The 22,388-nt window shown below is 63.1% G+C and overlaps 2 protein-coding genes and 2 non-coding genes across 6 annotated transcripts; all 4 read left to right on the top strand.

Annotated features, from left to right (window-relative positions):
- Positions 1–81: 81 nt before the first annotated feature.
- TRIR (telomerase RNA component interacting RNase) lies at positions 82–2,989 on the top strand. Its single transcript, XM_002724097.5, has 3 exons — positions 82–520; positions 2,256–2,333; positions 2,559–2,989. The coding sequence occupies exons 1-3, from the start codon at positions 173–175 to the stop codon at positions 2,664–2,666; spliced, it is 534 nt and encodes a 177-aa protein (XP_002724143.2). The 5' UTR covers positions 82–172; the 3' UTR covers positions 2,667–2,989.
- A 2,942-nt stretch (positions 2,990–5,931) lies between these two features.
- Positions 5,932–21,312, top strand: TNPO2 (transportin 2). 3 transcript variants are annotated; one of them, XM_051837855.2, is made up of 25 exons: positions 5,932–7,200; positions 8,529–8,640; positions 9,729–9,804; positions 9,892–10,041; positions 13,186–13,292; positions 13,384–13,517; positions 13,603–13,684; positions 13,760–13,882; positions 14,259–14,377; positions 14,969–15,029; positions 15,126–15,294; positions 15,529–15,681; positions 16,889–17,114; positions 17,323–17,494; positions 17,767–17,853; positions 17,935–18,042; positions 18,122–18,280; positions 19,059–19,146; positions 19,327–19,425; positions 19,788–19,883; positions 20,097–20,172; positions 20,255–20,354; positions 20,431–20,505; positions 20,592–20,723; positions 20,799–21,312. In XM_051837855.2, the coding sequence occupies exons 2-24, from the start codon at positions 8,542–8,544 to the stop codon at positions 20,697–20,699; spliced, it is 2,667 nt and encodes an 888-aa protein (XP_051693815.1). In that variant the 5' UTR covers positions 5,932–7,200; positions 8,529–8,541; the 3' UTR covers positions 20,700–20,723; positions 20,799–21,312. The 3 variants fall into 3 exon arrangements, with proteins under 3 accessions (XP_051693815.1, XP_051693814.1, XP_051693812.1); XM_051837854.2 differs by having other exon boundaries at positions 20,067–20,172; positions 20,799–20,936; XM_051837852.2 differs by lacking the exon at positions 5,932–7,200 and adding an exon at positions 7,405–7,542 and having other exon boundaries at positions 20,067–20,172; positions 20,799–20,936.
- Positions 17,167–17,236, top strand: LOC127488476 (small nucleolar RNA SNORD41). The gene has a single exon (XR_007916187.1). It is a non-coding gene; the product is annotated as a small nucleolar RNA SNORD41 (small nucleolar RNA).
- On the top strand, positions 19,182–19,256 carry LOC127488477 (small nucleolar RNA ZL2). The gene has a single exon (XR_007916188.1). It is a non-coding gene; the product is annotated as a small nucleolar RNA ZL2 (small nucleolar RNA).
- Positions 21,313–22,388: the final 1,076 nt, after the last annotated feature.

The following is a 22,388-nucleotide window of genomic DNA, read 5'->3' as shown; positions in this document are numbered from 1 at the left end:
CTTTCTAGGCACACCCCTGGCCGCCCCGCCCCCTGCCCCGCCCCCACTGCGGACGCTCTTAGGGCCAGACCGCTCTTCCCGGCATGCATTGCTTGGGACGAAGCGAGTCGGGCGCCAAGCGCGGGGCCGGAGCGGCCTTCCCGGAGTCCTTTGCGCGGCACCTGGCGACAAAATGGCTGCCCGAGGGAGACGGGCGGAGCCTCCAGGTCGGGAGGCGCCGGGCCCCGCGGGCGGCGGGGGCAGCGGGAGCCGATGGGCTGAGTCGGGGCCGGGGACGTCGTCCGAGAGCGGGGACGAGGAGGTGTCGGGCGCTGGTTCGAGCCCGGTGTCGGGCGGCGTGAACTTGTTCGCCAACGATGGCAGCTTCCTGGAGCTGTTCAAGCGGAAGATGGAGGAGGAGCAGCGGCAGCGGCAGGAGGAGCCGCCCCCGGGCCCGCCGCGACCCGACCAGCCGGCCGCCGCCGCCGCGGGCCCAGGGGATCCGAAGAGGAAGGGCGGCCCAGGCCCCACACTCAGCTTCGTAAGGAGCCGCGGGGGTGGGGGCGGGCGCCGGGGCCTCCTTTGGCAGGGGGAGTCGGGGCCCGAGAAGGGAGATCGGGATCCAGGGCCGCCCTGCGCCCCGATGAGGGGCCCCTGGGGTCCCCCCGCTGAGGATGTGGCGCTTGGATTCCTGACAAGAGGGGAACCGCGGTGGGGGGGGGGGGCTGGGCGGGAGTCGGGACCCCTGGAGCTTCTCCGTGGGAAGCGGGAGCCGGGAATTGCATTGGGAGCAGCGCCCCGGGCTTGAGGCAGACCTGAGTCCCAGGATCCGTGTTCGGGTGGTAACCCGGCCTGTGGGCTCTGGACCACTCCCCGTTATGGAGAACGGGGTCGGGGCGTACATTGGAGCCCCGTGGAGTCTGAACTGTGTTCCTTAGATAAAGCCTCTTCCCGTGAGACTCTAGGAAAACGCCTGGACTGCCCAGCGTCCGTGTGTTGAGCACGGTCCCTTGTGCTGGGCCTGGAGCTGGCGGGGCTGCACCTTCTGATGGGGGGGGGGGCGGGCTAGAAACCGGGGGCTTCTCAGCTGGAGATGCCGCCCCCTCCCGTAGCCATGTCTGGAGGCATTTTTTTAGGGGGGTGTCGGAGCTGGGGGTGGGGGATGCTGGTGACATCTTCGGATACAGGCCAGGGTTGCTGCTCTCGGGCTGCTTAAGAAGACGGCCTCCTGTCCCTACTCGGGCCAACAGCGGTCCCGCTCCGGAGGCCTCCACTCAGACCCAGGTCCAGGAACTCCGCACTGGCTAAGCGGGCCCCGGGCTAGATGCTGTCAGCTGGGAGCTTGCTCCATCTTGGCTGTTGAATTCCGAGTTCAACGGCCTCCCGGCTGGGGCTGTGTGAATTTTGGACAAGTGACCTGGCCTCTCCCGGCCTCATCTGTTAAACATGCTGAGTTTTTTTTTTTTTTTTTTTTTTAACCGGGAGCACAGGCCCCCTCCCCCTGGTGGAGGAGTGCAGATGGGGTGGTTTGGCGTGTGCCAGGCTTTCCTGTAGCCCTGGGAGTGCTGGACAGAGGCTCACAGTCAGTGGGACACCCGGGTGACCCAGGAAGGGGTGACAGGCGTGGCTGAGGACCCTTCCGTTGAGAGGCAGTAGCACTTGTGCCTGGCTGTGGCATTTGTTTCCAAGTGTACAGGGTGGGTTCTGCCGGGGGGGGTTAAGGTCCAGTGGTGTAGACTTACCCGACCCTGAATCAAGGCTGCAGTGTCTGTTGCCATCATGAGGCATTTCCCCTCTAAAACGCGGATGGGGTATAGCCTTCCACCCAGAGTGGCCACGGGAAAGGACACAAAACAGCGCCAGCTCTTGGGCGTATACAGTAAGCGCTCAATAAAAGCAGCTGCTGGCCACTTAGGTGCGTGATCCCTCATAGAGCAAGGAGTGGGTGGTGGTGGGGGGAAGCTTTCTTCCGCAGAGTGAGTGAGTGAGTGAGTGGGGACAGGGCCAGTGCCCACCGTGGTGGGTGCTTCCCCCTTGCTGCCCTGGGAGGGCAGCCCGGGCCCCCAGGACTGCCTGGGCACCGGCGGGGGGCCCAGGGCAGGCGCTAAGAGTCGCGTGTGCTCCTCTGATTGCTGCGCAGGTCGGCCGGCTGGCGGAGCTGGGCGCGGCGTCGGGACGGGCCACCGGGCCGGGCTAGGAAGGTGTAGTTCGCCTCAGCGCCGCCCAGGGCGGGCCCGGCTCCTTTAACCGTTGCAGTCTTCTGTCCCTTCACCCAGGTGGGCAAGCGCAGAGGCGGGAACAAACTAGCCCTCAAGACGGGAATAGTAGCCAAGAAGCAGAAGACGGAGGATGAGGTGAGTGGGAGGGTGGGTGTGGTCCTGGGGGGGTGGTGGAGGGCGTGTGTGGGGGGAGGCAAGGACGGGAAGGCGGGCTTTCCTTCCCTGAACCTCCCCATAGCTTAACCTCGAACCCAGGGCCATCAGGGTGACGCCGGGGCTGGGGTCAGCTGTCGCCGGAACAGTCCTGACCCTGGGTTCTTGGCCTCCCTGGCACCCCCCCTCCCTCCCCGACCCCCGCAGGTATTAACAAGTAAAGGTGACGCGTGGGCCAAGTACATGGCGGAAGTGAAAAAGTACAAAGCCCACCAGTGTGGCGATGACGATAAAACTCGGCCCCTGGTGAAATGACCCCCTCTCCCGTCTGCCCACGGCCTGGGACTGTGCGTTGTACATAACTATTTAATGCAGCGGCAGCAGCAGCGGCCTCCCCCGGGGACTTAACACGAGGAAACTGAGACACCTCCCGCAGCCGCGGCCGATTCTCCAGGACTTTTTTTTTTACCTTGAGCACTTGACTCCTGAGACTTCATAGAACAGTGGTTTACTGTCTCCTCTCCCCCACTCCTTGCTGTCCCTGGGTCTTCTTCTGTCTTCTCCTCCTCCTCCTCCTCCTCCTCGCCCTCCCCTTAGCCATCACTTCTGGGAAGTAAAGAACCTGATTTAGTGCCGGAGCCGTGTCCTTGGTTTGTCTTCTTCACTTTCTCTCCCAGATCTAAGCCCGAGGGGCGGAGGGGCAGAGGGGCCTAGGGGCCTAGGGTGGGGAAGGGTGGGCCCCGGTACAAGACCCAGCTCCTCATCCCCGGCTTGGGCCAAAGCTGTTAACTTTGTTGATTCAGCAGACACTTAGTGAGCATCTGCTGTATGCCAGGGTTGTTTGAACACCCTGGAGGCACAGAAAAAAAACCAGCAAGTGGGATCCTCCCTGCCTAAGCTGAGAGAGACAGACACAGGCAAGAGAACATGTTTTGAGTAGTGGCTGCTAACAAGTGTAGAGGCTGCTGCTTTCTTTTTCTTCTTCTTCTTCTTTTTTTTTTTTTTTTTTTTTGACAGGCAGAGTGGATAGTGAGAGAGAGAGACAGAGAGAAAGGTCTTCCTTTTGCCGTTGGTTCACCCTCCAATGGCCACCACGGCTGGCGCACTGCGGCCGGCGCACCGTGCTGATCCGAAGGCAGGAGCCAGGTGCTTCTCCTGGTCTCCCATGGGGTGCAGGGCCCAAGCACTTGGGCCATCCTCCACTGCCTTCCCAGGCCACAGCAGAGAGCTGGCCTGGAAGGGGGGCAACCGGGACTAGAAGCTGGTGTGCCGGCGCCGCAAGGCGGAGGATTAGCCTATTGAGCCGCAGCACCGGCCTGCTTTATTTTTCAAAGGTTTATTTGAAAGGCAGAGTTAGAGAGAGAGAGACAAAAAGGTCTTCCACTGATTCATTCCCCAAATGGCCGTGATGGCTGGGCCAGGCTAAAGCCAAGAGCCAGGAGCTTCTTCTGGGTTACCCACGGAGGTGCAGGAGTCCAAGCACTAGGACCATCTTCCACTGCTTTCCCAGGTGCATTAGCAGGGAGCTGGATCGGAAGTGGAACAGCTGGGACTCGAACTGGCAGAGAGATTGTCCATCCACTGGTTCATTCCTCCACTGGCTAGGCTAAAGCCAGGAACCCGAACTCCCATCTGGGCCATCCATGTGAGCAGCAGGGACGCGAGCCCTTGAGCTGGCCCCTACTGCCTCCCAGGCACAGTAGTTGGAAGCTGAATCCGAAGCTGAGCTGGGACTTACACCAGGAGCTGCTGTGCTGGCGGCCATTGTCTGCAGTAGCAGCATTCACTGCTCAGCCACAACAGCTGCCCCCAAGGTAGGGTCTTTGAGGGCAGCGAGGAGCGTGTCCCAGGTGGAAGGAACAGCTTGTGCAAAGGCAGGTCAGAGAGTGGCCCTCCTGGGATGCTTCAAGAAGACTTGGGTCCCCGGGGCAAAGAGCAGATGCAGTGTGGTCCTGGTGGGGCGCCCTTGTCCTCAGAGCCCAGCAGAGGCAGCGTTGGGAGGTTGGGGTGGAGCACCTGCTATGTGGGGATAAAGCAGCTACAGAGAGAAAAACATCCTTAGCCTTGCTGATCTGACCTTGGTGGTGGTGGGACCCGAGATGGAGGGTTGGGGAGACCAGAAACAGCACATCAGACGGCCATGCATTCTACAGGGGGGACCCAGAGGAGACCAGAGATGCCCCAGTGTAAGTTAAGCTGGTCCGGGACGCGTGGGAACGCCAGGCAGTGCAGGAACAGAATCGGGGCTCCGCGGAGTGTTCCAGGCAGAATGAACAGCCGGTGGGTGCAAAGACTGGGGTGGGGGGGTGGGGGGGATGGAAACCAGGCGCCTCGGCTTGTGAAAGAAACCGAGATCAGGCTGCAGAACTGGACACATCCTCCCTCCGTCTGTCCCTGTGTGCACACCTGCCTTTCCCATCCACTCCCGCGATCTCTCCCTCCTACTTGAGGGGACGCTGGGGCTGGAGAGACTGTGTGTGTGTGTGTGTGTGTGTGTGTACACGCGTGTGTGCAATGGACAGCTACCTTCTCCCTGAAAGGCAGCAGCCAGCCCCTGGATCTTTAAAAAGCAACCAGCGAGCGAAGTAGGTCGGCCCTGCCCCAGCTCAGCCTCTATTTTAAAGTGTCAGGAGGAGCTGGAAGTGCAGGCGCCTCCCTTCACAGCCCTTAGCCGGCTCTGACCTGGGAACAAAATTCAGGTTTTGGTGAGTCACACAGCCCTGGCTCCAACACTATTTTGGTGCCTGTTAGGCTGTGTGATCTGGGATGAAAATTCATTTAGCCTTTCTGTGGCTCGGGTTCTTTATATATACATATATTTTTAAGTAATAGATGAAGGGGTGAAATACAGGGGCTTCTGGAGCAAGGACCACATGAACACGGCCGGCTTGAATCCTGGCTGATAAAACCATCATTGCTTTTCTGAGCGAGGGAGCCGCTCAGGCGGGGAGGGGAGCCCGTTGGTGTCCCATCTCAGAGTCACCCTTGGCACCAGTTTCTTTTTTGCACGGAGCACTTCTAACGGAAGCAGGCTGGTTTATGCATGGGGCTGTTGGAAATTGCACAATTTTTGGAAATCGCCCGATAGATAGCAGGTGCTTAAAAAAATAGGCGGCGGTTGGGGGAGGTTGGAGAGAGGAGGGGACGGGACCCTTGTCCCAATTCAAGCACTCAAATTCACACGCGGCTCTGCCCGGGCTCTCCCGAGGCTGGCCTCTGGGAAGAGGAAACAAGCATCACAAACTCACGCCTCCGAACTCGGTCCCCCATGGGGCTCCAATCTGGGGCAGCTCCCCTCCCCCGGCCCCGGCTGGACCACGAAGCTCCCACCGTTCCTGCCTCGCCCTCTGCCAACTCCGAAACCTAGTCCCCACCCCTCCCAATCCCACAAGTCTTGGTGGGGGCAGGGGTGGGAACTCCAGACGCCCCTCGCCCTTCCCCGCTCCCCACCCCCAATCCTTTCGAGTCCCAACCAGAGCCTCGAAGCGCGGCGACGGAGCCGCGTTGCACGACGGGATTTGTAGTTCCAGCGTCCACGCGGCGGGAAAGGGGACTCTGCGCACGCGCAGATGGCCACTTCGCGCACGTGCGTCTCCAAACCGGGTTCCCGTGCGGTCTGCTGTGGCTGCGGTTAGGAGTCCTTCCCGCTGCTCTTTTTTGGTTTGGCGGAGTGTTCCCGCACGCTGGGAGTTGGGCACCGGCCGGCCTTTCCCTGGCCTGGGACAGCCCCATAAGCAGTGTGCTCACGGGAAGTGGGCTGAGACACCTGTACCTCTCCTTCAAGGCTGGGGCAAAACCCGACCCCGGGCGTCGGCGCGTGCCTCCGGGCGGGGCTGAGCTCTCTTTAGGATGAGGACTTTGGTGCACTCAGTAACTATTGCTTTAGGGAGGGGCCGGATACAGTGGCAGGGTGGTCCCCAGCCTTTGCGGAGTAAAAAGTCACGTTTTTAAAGACCAGTTTCTGACTGGCCAGGTGATGCCTCACTTGAACTATCTCCAAGAGAACAGACTGTGCCGATACCCATTGGGTAAGTGGAGAAACCAAGGCTCCGAGTGGCAGGGCTGGGAGGAGAAGCGGGGCGGGGGGCTCCAGGGTCCCCAGCTCCTCCCCACTCCCTCAGATGGTGCAGGGGTCACGATTGATTTCTTTCTTCGTGACCTTGCCCTGCCCCGAGTCTCCTGGGCAAGGAACGTCACCTCCTCCCTGCTCGAGTTTAGTATTAGTTCATTTAAAATTTCAGGTCCTCGTGCTCATCTCTGATAAAGAACAGAATAAATAACAACTTGTGGCCGTGGCTTCGGTCCAGCTGTCTTCCCTTTGTCTAGGGTGCTAAGTCCTTAAAGCCTTTTCTGTACTCTGTTCCCAAGTGTCTGGCTAACGGGGTGGGAGGCACGGTTCTATTCTTAAAGAGGACGGGAGTGACAGAGGCGCAGCTTGCTGTGGCCGAGGGGTTCCCGGGTCCGTCACACAGCCAACCTCCCTGTGCGCCACCGAACTTCTGGCTCTTGCAAAAAGCACCAAGCCGGCTTGGCGTTGAGACGGCGAGGAAACGAGACGCTGGGAGGACCGAACGGCTAGAGAGGCCGCACCCGTTCTGTCACGTGACTCGCTCCTGACTGGGCCAAGTCTCGCCCGCGCTAGGTCACGTGCGCCGGCGGCTTCTTCCTATTGGCTGCGTTGTCCCAGTTTGAACGGAGTACGGAAGCCGCGCCGGTTCAGTGACGGCCGCGTTTTTTTTCTTTTTCTTTTTTTTTTTTTTAATTCCCTCTCTTTGGCTCCCTCCTTCCGCGCGAGTCTCTGGAGAAGCCGCATCGCAAGGCGCCGCTGCCGCCGTTGCCCGGGGCCGGGGTAAGTGGGCCTCCCTCCTAGCCGGACCCGCTCGGCCCACGCCCGAGTCTCCTCACGCCGGACTCCGGGCCTGCGCCGCGCGCGGCCCGAGCATCGGGGCCGCGCCTGACCGGGAGAGGCCGAGAACCCGGTTGGGCCCGATCCGCGAGGAATGGAGAACGGGCTGGGCGGGGGGTGGGGGGCACCGAGCCGAGCTCCGGGGGTGGGGGGGTGGGGCCTCGGAGCCGGGCCAGGTCGCGGTGCCGCGAGAAACGGGCCAGTGGGGGCGGGCTGGGGTCGGGCAGGAGGGGGATCCGCCTGGGAACTGCTGAGGGCCTGATCGGGGGACGTCGCGAGGATCGGGTGTGTGTAGGGGCTCGGTTGGGTCTCCCTGGGGGGAGGCCGCGTTGAAAGTTGCGGGGTGGGGGAGGAAGCTCGCCGGGCCCCGGGCGGGGAAGGGGCGGCCGGCCGGGTCCTAGAGGGGCTTTGCTGGGTCCGACGGCCGGGCGGCGCTGGGATCCGTTGAGGGGGCTGCTCGGGCGGGGGCGGGGGTCGGCCAGGCCTGATCCGGGAGTGGGGTGGTGGGGAAGCTGCTGCAGGACGGAGGGGGGCTTGGCCGAACTTGAATGGGATCCATCGGCGGGAGTTCACGCTGCCGACCGGGGCGGAGCGGGGTCGCTGGGGAGGATTTGGCCGGACCTGATTGGGGAAAGCGACAGGGACGCGTCCGGGGGGCTCCGCTCGCGGGCTGGGCTGGCTCTCTCGCAAGGGAGTGCTCCGGGGTTACCTGGCCAGGCCTGGAAAGGCGGCGGGCGCCTGGAGTCGGATAAGGAGTGGAGATGGGCAGGGGATCAGGGCCATTGGGGGCCAAGCTGGGCGGCTGGGATCTGGCCGAGCTTCGGGCCTTGATTTCGCGACAAGGGGACCTCTCCGGGGGCCGGGGCGCTCTCGCGGCCTGGGGCGGGGTCCGTGGACTTGGAGGCGGGTGGGCCCTCGCCCAGAGAGGGAGGTGCAACCCTTAGTGCCCGCAGCCGGGGGCGGCGGCGGCATGGGCCAACTTGGGATGAGGGCTCCACGCTGGGCCCCGCGAGGATCCACCGGGCTCCGCCGCCGCTGCCCGTGGCCCGCGTCCACATCCCCCCACCGGCGCTCCCGAGCCCGCGGCTGCGCGGCCTGGGATGGCGCAGCTGGCTGGGACCCTGCACTTGGGCGGGCATGGATCGGCGGCCTCCGCCTGTCCGCCGAGGGCGCTGCCGTGGTCATGCGGCCGCCGCCACCTCGGGGTCTCAACCCGGGCCTGTCAGCGAGCCCCAGAAGCCCAGCCTTGACCCTGGCCCCTACCCCCGCAGCTCGCCTTGCGCCATGGACTGGCAACCAGACGAGCAGGGCCTGCAGCAGGTCCTGCAGCTGCTCAAAGACTCGCAGTCGCCCAACACGGCCACGCAGCGCGTTGTGCAAGATGTATCCTTCCTGCCTTCTGGGGCTGGTGCAGCCGCACAGATGTCCACGGCCCCTGATGCGGGGCGCGCACGCGCGGGGCGGGGCAGACTCCCTAAACCCCAGACTTTGGGGCTTCAGAGCAGTAAGGGTCAGAGAAGGCTTGGGTCCCATTCCCTGAGTTGCAAGGGTTCCTTAGCCGGGTCATTGGAGCTACACCTACACCTGACTTTCAGGGAGTACTTAAACTTACCCTGTTAACTATTAATGAACGTAGGTGCTGTTACTGTACCCATTGTGCAGATGAGGAGACTGAGGCTTTGCCGCAGTAGCTGCTGGTAGTAGGCAGTGAGGCCAGGATGGGAATTCCAGCCCAGGTTGGGAGGGGAGCGGGGAAGGTAGGTCTGAGTGAGAGAGCGAGCCCCGAGCTGAGGTGGTACTTGGCTTTTCTTTTGCCTCTGGTCCAAAGTTCTTTCTGTGGTTGCTTAATAAATGAAAAAAAAAAAGTGATAGACATTGCAAACAGCTGCGAGTTGTGCTTGCACGTCTGGGTTCCGTTCTCTTTCTAGATGAAAACCCAGGCCTCACTGGAAAGCAGGCGAGGAGGGCAGGGAAGCCCCTGCTCCCGTCAGTCACACGGGGTCCTCACCTTTCCCAGGGGCACCAGGGAAGCAAAGGCATTGCAGCCTCCTCCCTGCTGGAGTTTTTAAAATAAGATTTATTTATTTGAAAAGCACAGAGAGAGAGAGAGAGAGGGATCGGGATCTTCTATCTGCTCAAATGGCTGCAACAGCCAAGGCTGGACCAGGCCAAAGCCTGGAGCCTGGAGCTCCATTGGGGTGTCCCAAGTGGGTGGCGGGGGGACCCAAGTCCCTGGGGCCATCTTCCGCTGCTTTTCCCAGGCGCAGTAGCAGGGAGCCGGGTCCTCGGGGGCGGCTGGGGCCGGTGTCCCAGGCAGTGGCTTCACCTGCCGTTCTACAGCTGCTGGGGTCCCACTGCTGTGCCATCTGGGCCTTAGGGGTGGCTATGGCGGCGAGTGTGCTCCACGGCCGGCTGGGGGGGGCATGGGGGGGGGAAGGCCCCTGTCTCCAAGCCCCTTAACCTCCCGCCAGAAACTCAAACAACTCAACCAGTTTCCCGACTTCAACAACTACCTGATCTTCGTCCTGACCCGACTCAAGTCTGAAGGTAGCATCCCCTGTGGTCCCCCCACCTTCCCGCCCCAGGCCCCGGGGAGGGGGTGCCTGATGACAGTGGACCCTCCCCCTCCCCCAGATGAGCCCACACGCTCCCTCAGCGGCCTCATCCTGAAGAACAATGTGAAAGCACACTACCAGAGCTTCCCGCCACCCGTGGCCGACTTCATCAAGCAAGAGTGCCTGAACAACATTGGTGATGCCTCCTCGCTCATCCGGGCCACCATCGGTGAGAGGGGCAGCTGGGCGGGGTGGGGAGGGCGGCCCCTGAGGCCCCCAGCCCCTCACTCCCGACGCCAGGGAAGAGGAGCAGGCGGGACTCGAACCACTATCCATAAGGGATGCTAGTGCCGCAGATGGAGGCTTAGTCCATTATGCCGCAGCGCCAGCCCCACCGAAGCCATTTTATCTTAGGATTTTCACTCCTGCTGAATACCAACCCTATTTGTTAGCAATTTTACATGTGAAATCTCCATGGATTTTTAAATAAAGATTTATTTTACTTATTTGGAAGGCAGAGTTACAGAGAGAGAGAGAGAGAGAGAGAGAGAGAGAGAGAGAGAGAGAGAGAGATTGAGATTCCATCCATTGGGTCGCTCCCCAAATGGCCACAACAGCTAGGGCTGGTCCAGGCCAGGAGCCAGGAGCTTCTTCTGGGTATCTCACGAGGGTGCAGGGCTTGGGCCATCCTCTGCTGCTTTCCCAGGCCCTTAGGGAGCTGGATTGGAAGTAGAGCATCTGGGACTCGAACCTGTGCCCATATGTGATGTCGGCACTGCAGGCGGCAGCTTTACCCCCCATGCCATAGCGCCAACCTAAATCTCCATCAATTTGAAAAGATGACTATTTTTTTAATGATTATTTATTTTAATTTACCGAAAGACAGATAAACAGAGAAAAAGAGGCAGAGACAGATCTTTCAGGTGCTGGTTCCCTACCCCAGTGCCCACAACAGCCAGGGATAGGTGAAGCTGAAATCAGGCGCCTTGGCGCTCCATCCAGGTCTCCCTGGTGGGTGGCAGCGGCCGAAGCCCTTGGGCTGTCTTTTGCTGCCTTCCCAGGTGCATTAGCAGGGAGCTGACTGGGAAGCGGAGGCGCCTGGACTTGAACCAGCTCTCCAATGTGGGATGCTGGTAGCACAGGTGGCAGCCCAGCCCACTGTGCCCCAGTGCCCACCTCTAAAAGGCTGCTTTTGAAAGGAGACTAGGGGGCCGGTGCTGTGGCGTAGCGGGTAAACTGCTGCCTGAAGTGTTGGCATCCCAAATGGGCGCCGGTTCTAGTCCTGGCTGCTCCACTTCTGATCCAGCTCTCTGCTATGGCCTGGGAAAGTAGTAGAAGATGGCCCAAGTGTTTGGGTCCCTGCACCCGTGTGGGAGACCTCAAAGAAGCTTGTGGCTCCTGGCCTTGGATCAGCCCCGTTCCACCCGTTGCAGCCATCTGGGGAGTGAACCAGCATATATAGGACCTCTCTCTGTAGCTCTGCCTTTCAAATAAATAAATCTTAAAAAAAAACAATAGGCCGGCACCGTGGCTCAATAGGCTAATCCTCCGCCTGCGGCGCCGGCACACCGGGTTCTAGTCCTGGTCGGGGTGCCGGATTCTGTCCTGGTTGCCCCTCTTCCAGTCCAGCTCTCTGCTGTGGCCCAGAAGTGCAGTGGAGGATGGCCCAAGTGCTTGGGCCTTGCACCCCATGTGAGACCAGGAGAAGCGCCTGGCTCCTGGCTTTGGATCAGTGCCGTGCGCCGGCCGCAGTGTGCTGGCTGTGGCGGCCATTGGGGGGTGAACCAACGGACAAGGAAGTCCTTTCTCTCTGTCTCTCTCTCACTGTCCACTCTGCCTGTCCAAACACACACACACACACACACACACACACACACAATAAAGATTACATAGAACCGTTTTAAATGGAAAGACAGGCTTACTTGCTCTCGAGGGAACATAACCTTAAAATAAATGCAGTAAGACAAAAATAGTCTTAAATTGGAGCCAGACCCTGGGGCTGGCTGTGTGGCCTGCTGACTCGGTTGGAGTGTCTCCTAGCCCCAGCAGTGCCCAGTCTGAGGCTGGTGGAAGAATCTAGACTTCGTGAGCTCCGAGGCTGGTCGGATCCCACTTCTACAAGTACCAAGTGCATGGATGCAACCATCCCTGGGTTGACAGTGTATCAGAGCGCCGGTTCAGGCTTCGGCTCTTCTGCTTCCGGTCCAGCTCCCTGCGAGTGCACCTGGGAAAGCAGCAGGCGATGGCCCAAGTAGAGTATCTGAGCCCTGGCCACTCATGAGATAAGCCCGAATGGAGTGCCAGGCTCCTGGCCTCGGCCTCTCCCTGCACTGGCTGTTGGCGACCAGTGGCAAGGGTGGGGTGGGGGCAGAAGCCAGGAGCTTGGAATTCAGTCCTGGTCTCCCATATAGGTGGCAGGTGCCCCGTCACCTGGAGTGTGGTGTGGTGTGGTGTGGTGTGTGTGTGTGTGTGTGTGTGTGTGTGTTTAACCTCAGTGGGGTTAGTACTGAGGTGCAGAGGTTGGATGATAGGGCTAAGAGGACTGGACCTAGACCTTGGCGGGGTCAGGGAGTGGGCAGGTGGGTGGCTGCTGAGCTGGCCACAGGGTCCCCAGCCACAGTGGCAGCTTTCTGCACCTGTTTTTGAGGCAGGGTCAAGGTTATCTGAGCATTGGCTCTGGCCGCCTCCCCCTCTGGGCAACACTGCCACCTAGTGGCACCACACGCTGGGTGGCACAGCTCTCACGTTTCAGATTCCTGGGGCGTTTGGGTTCCTAAATGATAGGACAGGTTGTATATATCCATGACACCCTGTGTTGCCCCCCCCCCCACCTGCCTGCTCCTACCTCCTCTCACACACACACCCCCACTGCATTTCCCACTGGCCCCTTGCCCATGTGGGAGCACACCAGGCCGCCCTGCCCCTGGGCCTTTGCACTGGCAGATCCTCCTCCCTAGTTGCTGGTCCCCCAGGTGCCCGGATGTCTCCTCCTTCACCTTCTTCACTTCTCACAGATGTCACCTGCTCGTGGCTTGTCTGGGCCGCCCAGTGTGAAACTGCTGCCCCCTCCCCCCAGCTGTTGCCATCTTTGCCGCTGTTTCCTCCCTCAGTCCTGGGTACGGGGCCTCCCACCCCTGTGGCTGGAGCCGGAGCCCGGTGCCTCCCTCTAAGGGCAGGAGGGGCCGGCTGGGGCCAGGCCGTACAACAGAAGGCTCAAAGGCTGTTTGCTGAGTCACCGGGTGCTACTGTGCCCACCTCCGAAGGGGTGTGTGTGTGTGCGCGTGCGCAGAGACAGCAGTGAGCAGGCGCCCCGTGGTGAGGGGCAGCCTGGCCCACTACAGGCACGAGCCTCCTTGTCCCGCCGTCCCCCCAGGCATTCTCATCACCACCATCGCTTCCAAGGGTGAGCTGCAGATGTGGCCGGAGCTGCTCCCCCAGCTCTGCAACCTGCTCAACTCGGAGGATTATAACACCTGCGAGGTAGGACCGGGAGCCGCGTGGGAGCAGGCTGGGGCTGGGTGCACCACGCCCACCTCTCCCTCTCCTTGCCTCTCTGCTCCTGTCTGCCCAGGGAGCCTTCGGGGCCCTGCAGAAGATCTGCGAGGACTCCTCGGAGCTTCTGGACAGCGATGCCCTGAACAGGCCCCTCAACATCATGATCCCCAAGTTCCTGCAGTTCTTCAAGCACTGCAGCCCCAAGATCCGGTGGGAGCGGCGCCCAGGGCTGGGGGCGGCCGGGGGCGGCCGGGGGCGGCCGGGGCGGGGGTGACCTGGCGCTGCCCCTCCCCAGGTCCCACGCCATCGCCTGCGTCAACCAGTTCATCATGGACCGGGCCCAGGCGCTGATGGACAACATCGACACGTTCATAGAGGTAGGCGGGCCCCCGGCCTGGGGGCTGGCCGGGCAGGGGAGGCCGAGGCCGCTGACCCTGACCTTGCCCGAGCAGCACCTGTTCGCCCTGGCCGTGGACGACGACCCCGAGGTGCGGAAGAACGTGTGCCGCGCGCTGGTGATGCTGCTGGAGGTGCGCATCGACCGGCTCATCCCCCACATGCACAGCATCATCCAGGTGAGCGCGCAGGCGCAGGCGCAGGCAGGGGGCGGGGCATGGGGCGGGGCGGGGCGGGGCGGGGACCGGCTCCTCCCCCACGTGCACAGCATCATCCAGGTGAGCGCGCAGGCGCAGGCAGGGGGCGGGGCGGGGCTGGGCGGGGCGTGGTGGGGACCGGCTCCTCCCCCACGTGCACAGCATCATCCAGGTGAGCGCGCAGGCGCAGGCGCAGGCAGGGGGCGGGGCGGGGCGGGGCATGGCAGGACGGCCTCATCCCCCGCCTGCACAGCATCATCCAGGTGAGCGCGCAGGCGCAGGCAGGGGGTGGGGCGGGGCGGGGCATGGTGGGTGGGGGCGGGGCGGCCCGCGCCTCAGCCGCTCCCCTGTGCCCCAGTACATGCTGCAGAGGACCCAGGACCACGACGAGAACGTGGCCCTCGAGGCCTGTGAGTTCTGGCTGACTCTGGCCGAGCAGCCCATCTGCAAGGAAGTCCTGGCCTCCCACCTGGTGCAGTGAGTACCGCCCCACCCTGGCCTCTAGGCCGCAGTCCTTTTGGAATCCCGGGTCCCTTTAGGTCTTTGGGTATTTACTCTCGCAGCCATGACTAGGGCAGCTCGAGTGAGTTCATAAAGAGTACTTGGCGGCTGCTCGGCAGGACAAGCTGAGAAATGTGTGACAGAGGCTTCAGGTGTGGCTGGATCCAGGTGCTCAGGGCATCTGAGTGGCCCGTTGCCTGCCTCCAGCCCCGGAGCCCCCATGTGAGCAGTTGTCTCTTGAGTGGTGTCTCCTTGATTAGAGGCAGGGAGGGGTGGGGGCCGGCCGGCAGCTCTGGCAGAGCAGGTGGGAAAGTTCTCTGAGAATCTCCGTTGTGTCGGCCCCGCCGCCTGGCCCCACGTCAGCTCCTGCCTCAGCCTGTGCCAGGGCCGGGCACAGTTCCCAGGGTTTTCAGGTGGATTCTGGGGTCTGAGGGTGGCTAGGCCCGGGTCAGGAGCAGCCATCCTGCTGGGACCCTTCCCTCTGGGTGAGGGTCAGCAGTGCCTGTGGGCCCAGCTCCATCCGCGGGGCCTCCGGCATCCTGGTGTACAGCCCCCCCCCCCCCATAGGCTGATCCCTATCCTGGTCAACGGGATGAAGTACTCGGAAATCGACATCATCCTGCTCAAGGTTAGGGGCGGGGCTTGTGTGGCAGGGCTGGCCGGTGGGCTGGGGTGTGGTGGGCAGCAGGTGCTCAGCCGTGCACCGCCCCCGCCTGGCACCCAGGGGGATGTGGAGGAAGACGAGGCGGTGCCGGACAGTGAGCAGGACATCAAGCCGCGCTTCCACAAGTCGCGCACCGTGACGCTGCCCCACGAGGCCGAGCGGCCTGACAGCTCCGAGGACGCGGATGACGACGACGACGATGATGACGCTCTGTCCGACTGGAATCTGAGTGGGTGCTTGGCGGAGAGGCGTGGTCGGGGCGGGGTGGGCTCTGGGCCCCGCCTCCAGAAATGATCAGAACATTGCAGAGCTCCTGATTGGACTCTTGAGTGCTTGGCCTGGCGGGGGGGGCTGAGCTCTGGGCCCCACCCAGAGCTTGGCCTGGCTGGGGTGGGGCTGTGGGGGCCAGTCGCCTGTGCCGTGGCCTCTCTCTCTGAGCCTGTTTCTCCCCACGCCCACCCAGGGAAGTGCTCCGCGGCGGCGCTGGACGTTCTCGCCAACGTCTTCCGGGAGGAGCTGCTGCCCCACCTCCTGCCCCTGCTCAAAGGCCTCCTCTTCCACCCGGAGTGGGTGGTCAAGGAGTCGGGCATCCTGGTGCTGGGCGCCATCGCCGAGGGTGAGTCCTGCAGCTGCCTGCCCCACCGCGTTGGCTTCCGGGCCTGAAAAGGAGCCCCTGAGCCCCCAAATGCCAGCCCTGCCCGTCATCCTCACGGGCAGGGCATCCCATGATGCTTTAAGCAGATGACAGCAGCCACAGGGTGAGTCCGCTTCCGGACCTGCCCATCCCTGCAGTCCCCACCTGTGTAGATAGAGACGGTGACATCACTTCCCCTGCCGCCACCCAGGGTGCACCTGCTCAGATGCGAGTGCTCGGCGGCTTAACCCCTCGTGGGCCGGCACCTGGCCCTGGTTACAGAATCCTGTAGCGCTGATGAGACACTCACCTTGACCGACAGGACGGCTGGTAACAGGCGTCCCCTGGGATCGCCTGTCTCTAACCTGCCCTGAAGTTGCAGACACGCCCCAGAGACCCTCAGTCTGGAGGGTTGATTTATGTTCACTTCACTTGAAAGGCACAGAGACAAAGAGGGCCTCTTCCCATTGGTTCACTCCCCAAATGCCCCCAACAGCTAGGCCTGGGCCCGGTCAACACCAAGGAGCCTGGAACTCCATCCAGGTCTCGCACCTGAGCACTTGAGCCCTCACCACTGCCTCCCAGGGTTTGCAGGAGCAGAGGAGGAGGAGTAAATCTTGTGATACGGGATGTAAGACTCCCCAGAGGACTGCAACAGCCAGGGCTGAGCACGTGGGCCGTCGTCTACTGCCTCTCAGGGAGCAGGCTCAGAAGTGGAGTGGCCAGGTTTAGAACCCGTGCCCATCTGGTATGTGGCAGAGGCTTAGCCTACTGCGCCACAGTGCCAGCCCTGTCATTAATGACTTTTAAAAGGAAAAGAGATGGAGAAAAAGAAATCCACCAACTATCTCAGCAGAGCTCGAGTTGAGAGCAGCTTCCCATCCCTCTGGGCTGCTTCTTCCTCACTGTGCAGCCTGCAAGACTTTGGTTTATTTATTTGAAAGGCAGAAAGGTTCACTCCTAAATGCCTGTTAGGACCAGACCTGGGCCAGGCCAAGGCCAAGAGAGTGAGACTCCAGCCGGGCCTTGCCCATGTCTTTGCGCTGCCACCTGCTGCCCCCCAGGCTGCCTGTGTCAGGCGGGGCACATCCTTCCCCGTGCTCGAGGCCCGCTGGGGCTGGGCTGGGGCGCTGTCTGGCCCCGGACGCCCTAGCTGAGCTGCCCACCCCCTGTCTCCCGCCGGCCGCAGGCTGCATGCAGGGCATGGTGCCCTACCTGCCCGAGCTGATCCCGCACCTCATCCAGTGCCTGTCGGACAAGAAGGCTCTGGTCCGCTCCATCGCCTGCTGGACGCTGAGCCGCTATGCACACTGGGTGGTCAGCCAGCCTCCCGACATGCACCTCAAACCTCTGATGACCGAGCTGCTGCAGCGCATCCTGGACGGCAATAAGAGGGTGCAGGAGGCAGCGTGCAGGTGATCCTTGACCCCTGACCCGAAAGCCCTCCCCTCCCCCCCAGCTGCTCTCCGGGATATGATGACACCTGTGACTGCTGACATGGCCCTGATGGTTCTTGTATTCGTACTGGCTGATCCCAAGTGCGCATCCCCTGGTGGCCCCCCTGGCCCAGTGCCACCTGCTGGGCCCCACTAAAGACCCTTGCCCTACCCTGTCCACCACCAGTGCCTTCGCCACCCTGGAGGAGGAGGCCTGCACAGAGCTGGTGCCCTACCTCAGCTACATCCTGGACACCCTTGTCTTCGCCTTCGGCAAGTACCAGCACAAGAACTTGCTCATCCTCTACGACGCCATCGGCACCCTGGCTGACTCTGTGGGCCACCACCTCAACCAGCCGGTGAGACGCCACGGGGTGACCCTGCCATTCCCGGCCCAGGCCAGGCATAGGGCCGTGTGAGCGCGGCAAGCAGACAGGCGCCCGGCCCCGCCCTTGCCCTGCTCCCTGTCTAGCAGTGGGAGAGACGTTTATGAGACAGTGTTTAGGTAAGTGCTGTGTTGGGGGTGGTCCTTAGCCACAGCAGTGACCCCAGACCTCATCTGTCAAGTCACCAGGTGCCCCTGCCAGCCAGGGTGCCCCAACTTCCTGCCCCCCTCCCCGTCCCTGGCCAGGAGTACATCCAGAAGCTGATGCCGCCACTGATCCAGAAGTGGAATGAGCTCAAGGACGAGGACAAGGACCTCTTCCCGCTGCTGGAGGTGAGCGGGGCTCCAGGCCTCCCCGCAGCCCTCCCCCTCTCCCCACCCCCGGCCCCAGTCAACGAACCTCCTCCCTGCCAGTGCCTGTCCTCGGTGGCCACCGCCCTGCAGAACGGCTTCCTGCCCTACTGCGAGCCCGTGTACCAGCGCTGCGTCACCCTGGTGCAGAAGACCCTGGCCCAGGCTATGGTGAGCGCCCCTGCCCCCCACTCCCCACCCCATTATGGCCGGTGCGGTGCCCTGACCCCGCCTGCCCCCCCGTGTCCAGATGTACACCCAGCACCCGGAGCAATACGAGGCCCCTGACAAGGACTTCATGATCGTGGCGCTGGACCTGCTCAGCGGCCTGGCCGAGGGCCTGGGCGGCCATGTGGAGCAGCTGGTGGCCCGCAGCAACATCATGACCCTGCTCTTCCAGTGTATGCAGGTGGGTGGGGCGCTGGGGACAGGGCCGAGTCCCGGCCGCCGCAGTGGTCCCCACCGAGGGGGTGGGCATGCACGTGTGGGGGTGGCCCACAAGATGGGGAATAGTCTCATTCCCGAAGCAGCTCGCGCTGGAAATGCGCGGTAATGCGCTCTTGTGGATCCCTCCCCTCGCCCCAGTACCAGAATCCGTGCGTGCTCCAGGGTGCTCTGTACCAGGGCGTGGGGTTTGCACGGGGCTGGGCAATCGTGCAGACCCGAAGCCACCTCTGGAGAACGTAGTGTTGCTGTGGATTTCTTCACCTCAGCGGCCATCCTAGCATGACCTTTTCACCTCCTCCCACAACACAGAACATGGTCAGCCGCTGTCAGACCATGTTGTTTCCAGAGTCATGAAATGGCAGAATCCATGGCGTGTTCAGGACGGAACAGATAGACACAGGGAGACAGACTCGTCTCCCCTCCGTTGGGTCACTCCCCAGAGGCCCACGATGGCCTGGGCTGTGTGCCCAGGTCTGCCCATGTCCCTGAGCGCTCACTGCTGCCTCCCAGGGTGTGCATTCGCAGGGAGCTGGGCATCTTAACTTGCATCGCAGCCCCTTCCAGTGTTTTTGGGCTGTGCTGAACCTGTGCCAACTGGGAGCCAACTTGTCTGTCAGACAGGAGCAGGGCCCTCGGCAAAGTCTGAGCCGGGAGCCTGCGTGCTGGGCGGGGTCAGGACGGGGGGCAGGCACTGTGCCCCCGCAGCTGCCTGTCACACTGACCCCAGTCCAACCCCTCAGGACTCCATGCCCGAGGTCCGACAGAGCTCCTTTGCCCTCCTGGGAGACCTCACCAAAGCCTGCTTCATCCACGTCAAGCCCTGTATCGGTACAGTACCCACCGTGGCCCCCGCCCCCGGCCCCAGCCTCCCGTGATGCAGAAATGCCCTGGGATGACCATGACCTGCCGGGTTGTATTCGTACTGTCTGACGGAGGCCTGCCTGGCCAGGCCCCGGGGCGCCCCCTGGCGGCTGTCTTGCTCAGCACCCCCGTTTCTCTCCCCACCAGCTGAGTTCATGCCCATCCTGGGCACCAACCTGAACCCCGAGTTCATCTCCGTCTGCAACAATGCCACGTGGGCCATTGGCGAGATATGCATGCAGATGGGTAAGGGCTTCTCCCCATTGGTTCTTCCTGGCTTGGGGCGGGGCAGGAGCTGGTTCTGACTGGCAGCTGGCCCTGAGGGCCACCCTCTGAGTTTTTTCCTCAGGGGCAGAGCCAATAAAAAAAAAAGCTGAGAGGCTGTTTGATTGGCTTCTCCAAAGAGGCAGGGCCAGAGGGCTGTTCTGATGGGACCTGCTCATGCTACTGGCTGAAAGGCCCACTGGGATTGGTTGGGTGGCTTTGGGTGCTTTCCCAGGGGGTGGGGACTCCAGAGTAGTGTCTGGTGTTTTGGGAGGAGGGGCACAGCCCGCTGGGGTTGGTGAGCTGGGAGGGGGGGAGTGGGCTGTGACAGGCGGGGCCCCCAGGCGCCGAGATGCAGCCCTACGTGCAGATGGTCCTCAACAACCTGGTGGAGATCATCAACCGGCCCAACACGCCCAAGACGCTGCTGGAGAACACAGGTGCGCAGGCCCGGGCTGGCGGGGCGGGGCGGGGCGCCCCGCGAAGAGCCCCGCGTGGGGCTGGGAGAGCTCGGGGTGCGGGCTGGCCGCAGGAGCCACTCCCTTGGGGCCCATGGGGCGGGGCTCGGGGCCTCGTACCAGAGGCCCCGCCACGTACCGTCCCGGGGCCACTCGGGGTTGCAGGTCGCCTGACGAGCCCCTCTGCCATTCCAGCCATCACCATCGGCCGCCTGGGCTACGTGTGCCCGCAGGAGGTGGCGCCCATGCTGCAGCAGTTCATCCGGCCCTGGTGTGTGCCTGCCGCGGGGTGGGCGGGGCCTCCCAGCAAGCCCCGCCTCCTCCCCCTTGCTCACCTGGCCGCCTTCCCGCAGGTGCACCTCCCTGAGGAACATCCGGGACAATGAGGAGAAGGACTCGGCCTTCCGCGGCATCTGCGTGATGATCGGCGTGAACCCCGGCGGCGTGGTGCAGGTCGGGACAGCCGGGGCTGCGCGGGCGGCGGGGCGGGGCCCGGGCGGCCCCTCACCTGGGCCCCCTCGCGTTCTAGGACTTTATTTTCTTCTGCGACGCTGTAGCCTCCTGGGTGAGCCCGAAGGACGACCTCCGGGACATGTTTTATAAGGTGAGGAGGCCCCGGGGGGCCAGGCGGGGCTGGGAGGGGCGGGGGGACCCGCCTCTCACCCCCTCCCCGCTCCCTGCTCCCCGCAGATTCTCCACGGCTTCAAAGACCAAGTCGGCGAGGAGAACTGGCAGCAGTTCTCGGAGCAGTTCCCGCCGCTGCTCAAGGAGAGGCTGGCGGCCTTCTACGGCGTCTAGGCGGCCGGGGGGGGACTTCGCCAGGTGAGCGGGTGGCCCTGGCTGGCGGGGGCCCGGTGCGGGGGGACCCGGGCCCTGACCCTCGGCCTCTGCCCGCAGGTTTCTGTCTGCGTCATCTTCGTCAGAGGGATTGCGGGGGAGCGCGCTGCGTCCGGAGTCGCTGAGCCCTTGGTCGGAGGGGGGTTGGGGAGGAGTGAGCGGGACCCAAATCCAGATGCCGCCTTCCCTGTCGGGTCACCTGCCCGGCCACTGTGGGGGGGCAGGGGGAGGGGCCTCCACGCTCAGCCTACAAAACGGGGAGGGGGGTGGGGCTTGATGGCGGGCGAGAGGGAGGGTACCCCCGACCTCTAAAACCTGGGGTCGTCTCAGGCAGTCCGCTGGGCCAACCACGAGGGCGGGAGAAACCCACAGGGCCGGCCGAATCCGGCCTGGGAGGCGGCGAGGAGGGGGCGGCAGGCGGGGAGGGAGGGGTCCGCGCGACCCCAGCCGGCCGGGTGGGCCGCCGCCCTGCTCCCCGCCTGCATGGAGACTAGTTAGTGAACCCCTGAGTTAACCCGTAAGGCCTTCCGTGTAACCTGCATCTAGAGTTTAAGAAGCTTCTGCTGTTTTTGCCGGAACCGGCGGTGACTGGGGAGGGCTGGGTGGGTTGTGGGGGGGTGGGGCGCCGGGCCTCGGCCGGGACCCCCGGAGGGGGCCGGGGGTGGGGTGGGGAGGAGGGCGGCCGCCTGGGGCCGCCCTTGTCAGCACGTGCACGCTTTGGACCTGCCCCGCACACTTCCTGCGGCAGCCCTGGCCCATGGGTCTCCCTGTCCTTGTTCCCGGTCCCCACCCGGCCAGCTGGGGCCGCGGAGGGGGGCTGGCCTCGGGCCCCCTCTCTCCCTCCCCTGTGCCCCAGCGCAGCGCCCTTGGAAGAGCTGCGGGGGGCGGAACACGAGCCAGAGCACCGGCACCTGGACACCCCCGCGTGTTGCTGCGGCGTCCCACTGATGGCGATGGCAACAGGAAGGAGACCCTGGGGGCGGCAGGAGGGGACGGGGGCGTGTCCCCCAGCCCCCCAAGTTACACACTTGCTTGGTGGCTCTGGGACTTCTGACCCACTGAAGTGCCCAGCGCGCCCCGTGCGCTCCCCGGCCCAGACTGCTGGGACTGGCTGGGGAGGTGGGCTGCGGCCCCGGGGGCGGGGCTCCTGGCGGGGGCCCCCGTGGGCCCGGAGGGGGGCCAGCAGCACCCCCCTTCTGGGTGTCCCCACCCTTTATTTTCTTTTTTCTTTTCCCCTTGCCTACTTTCTATTTCTCTGGGGGCTTCTGATCTGGAGTTTGGCGGGAGTCCTGCAGCATCCATTCCTGCCGGGGGCCCTGGACCCCCGCCCCGCCCCGCCCCGCCCCGCGCTCTTCTCCGCCAGGTCAGGCCCCGTCTCCACCCGCTAGGGGGCGCTCAGTGCACATTCCGTAACGCAGGTGTCTCCTCCCCCGCTCCCTGCGAAGCTCCAGCGGGTCTCTGGAAAGCCATTTGTCAATTTTTTTTTTCTTTTTCAAAACTACCGTTTAATTTCCTGGTAATTCCAGTTCTTTCGGAGCGACCTCCGCTGGGTTTTGGGGTGTGCGGATGGATTGGCCGTCTGTTGAGATTGGTACCAAAAAAAAAAACCACCCTCGCTGCCCACGACGGGGGAGGGGCACTCCAACTACC

This window comes from Oryctolagus cuniculus, chromosome 16 (genome assembly GCF_964237555.1).
Source record: "Oryctolagus cuniculus chromosome 16, mOryCun1.1, whole genome shotgun sequence".
NCBI lineage: Eukaryota > Metazoa > Chordata > Mammalia > Lagomorpha > Leporidae > Oryctolagus > Oryctolagus cuniculus.
This window is presented reverse-complemented; position numbering and strand designations above follow the sequence as displayed.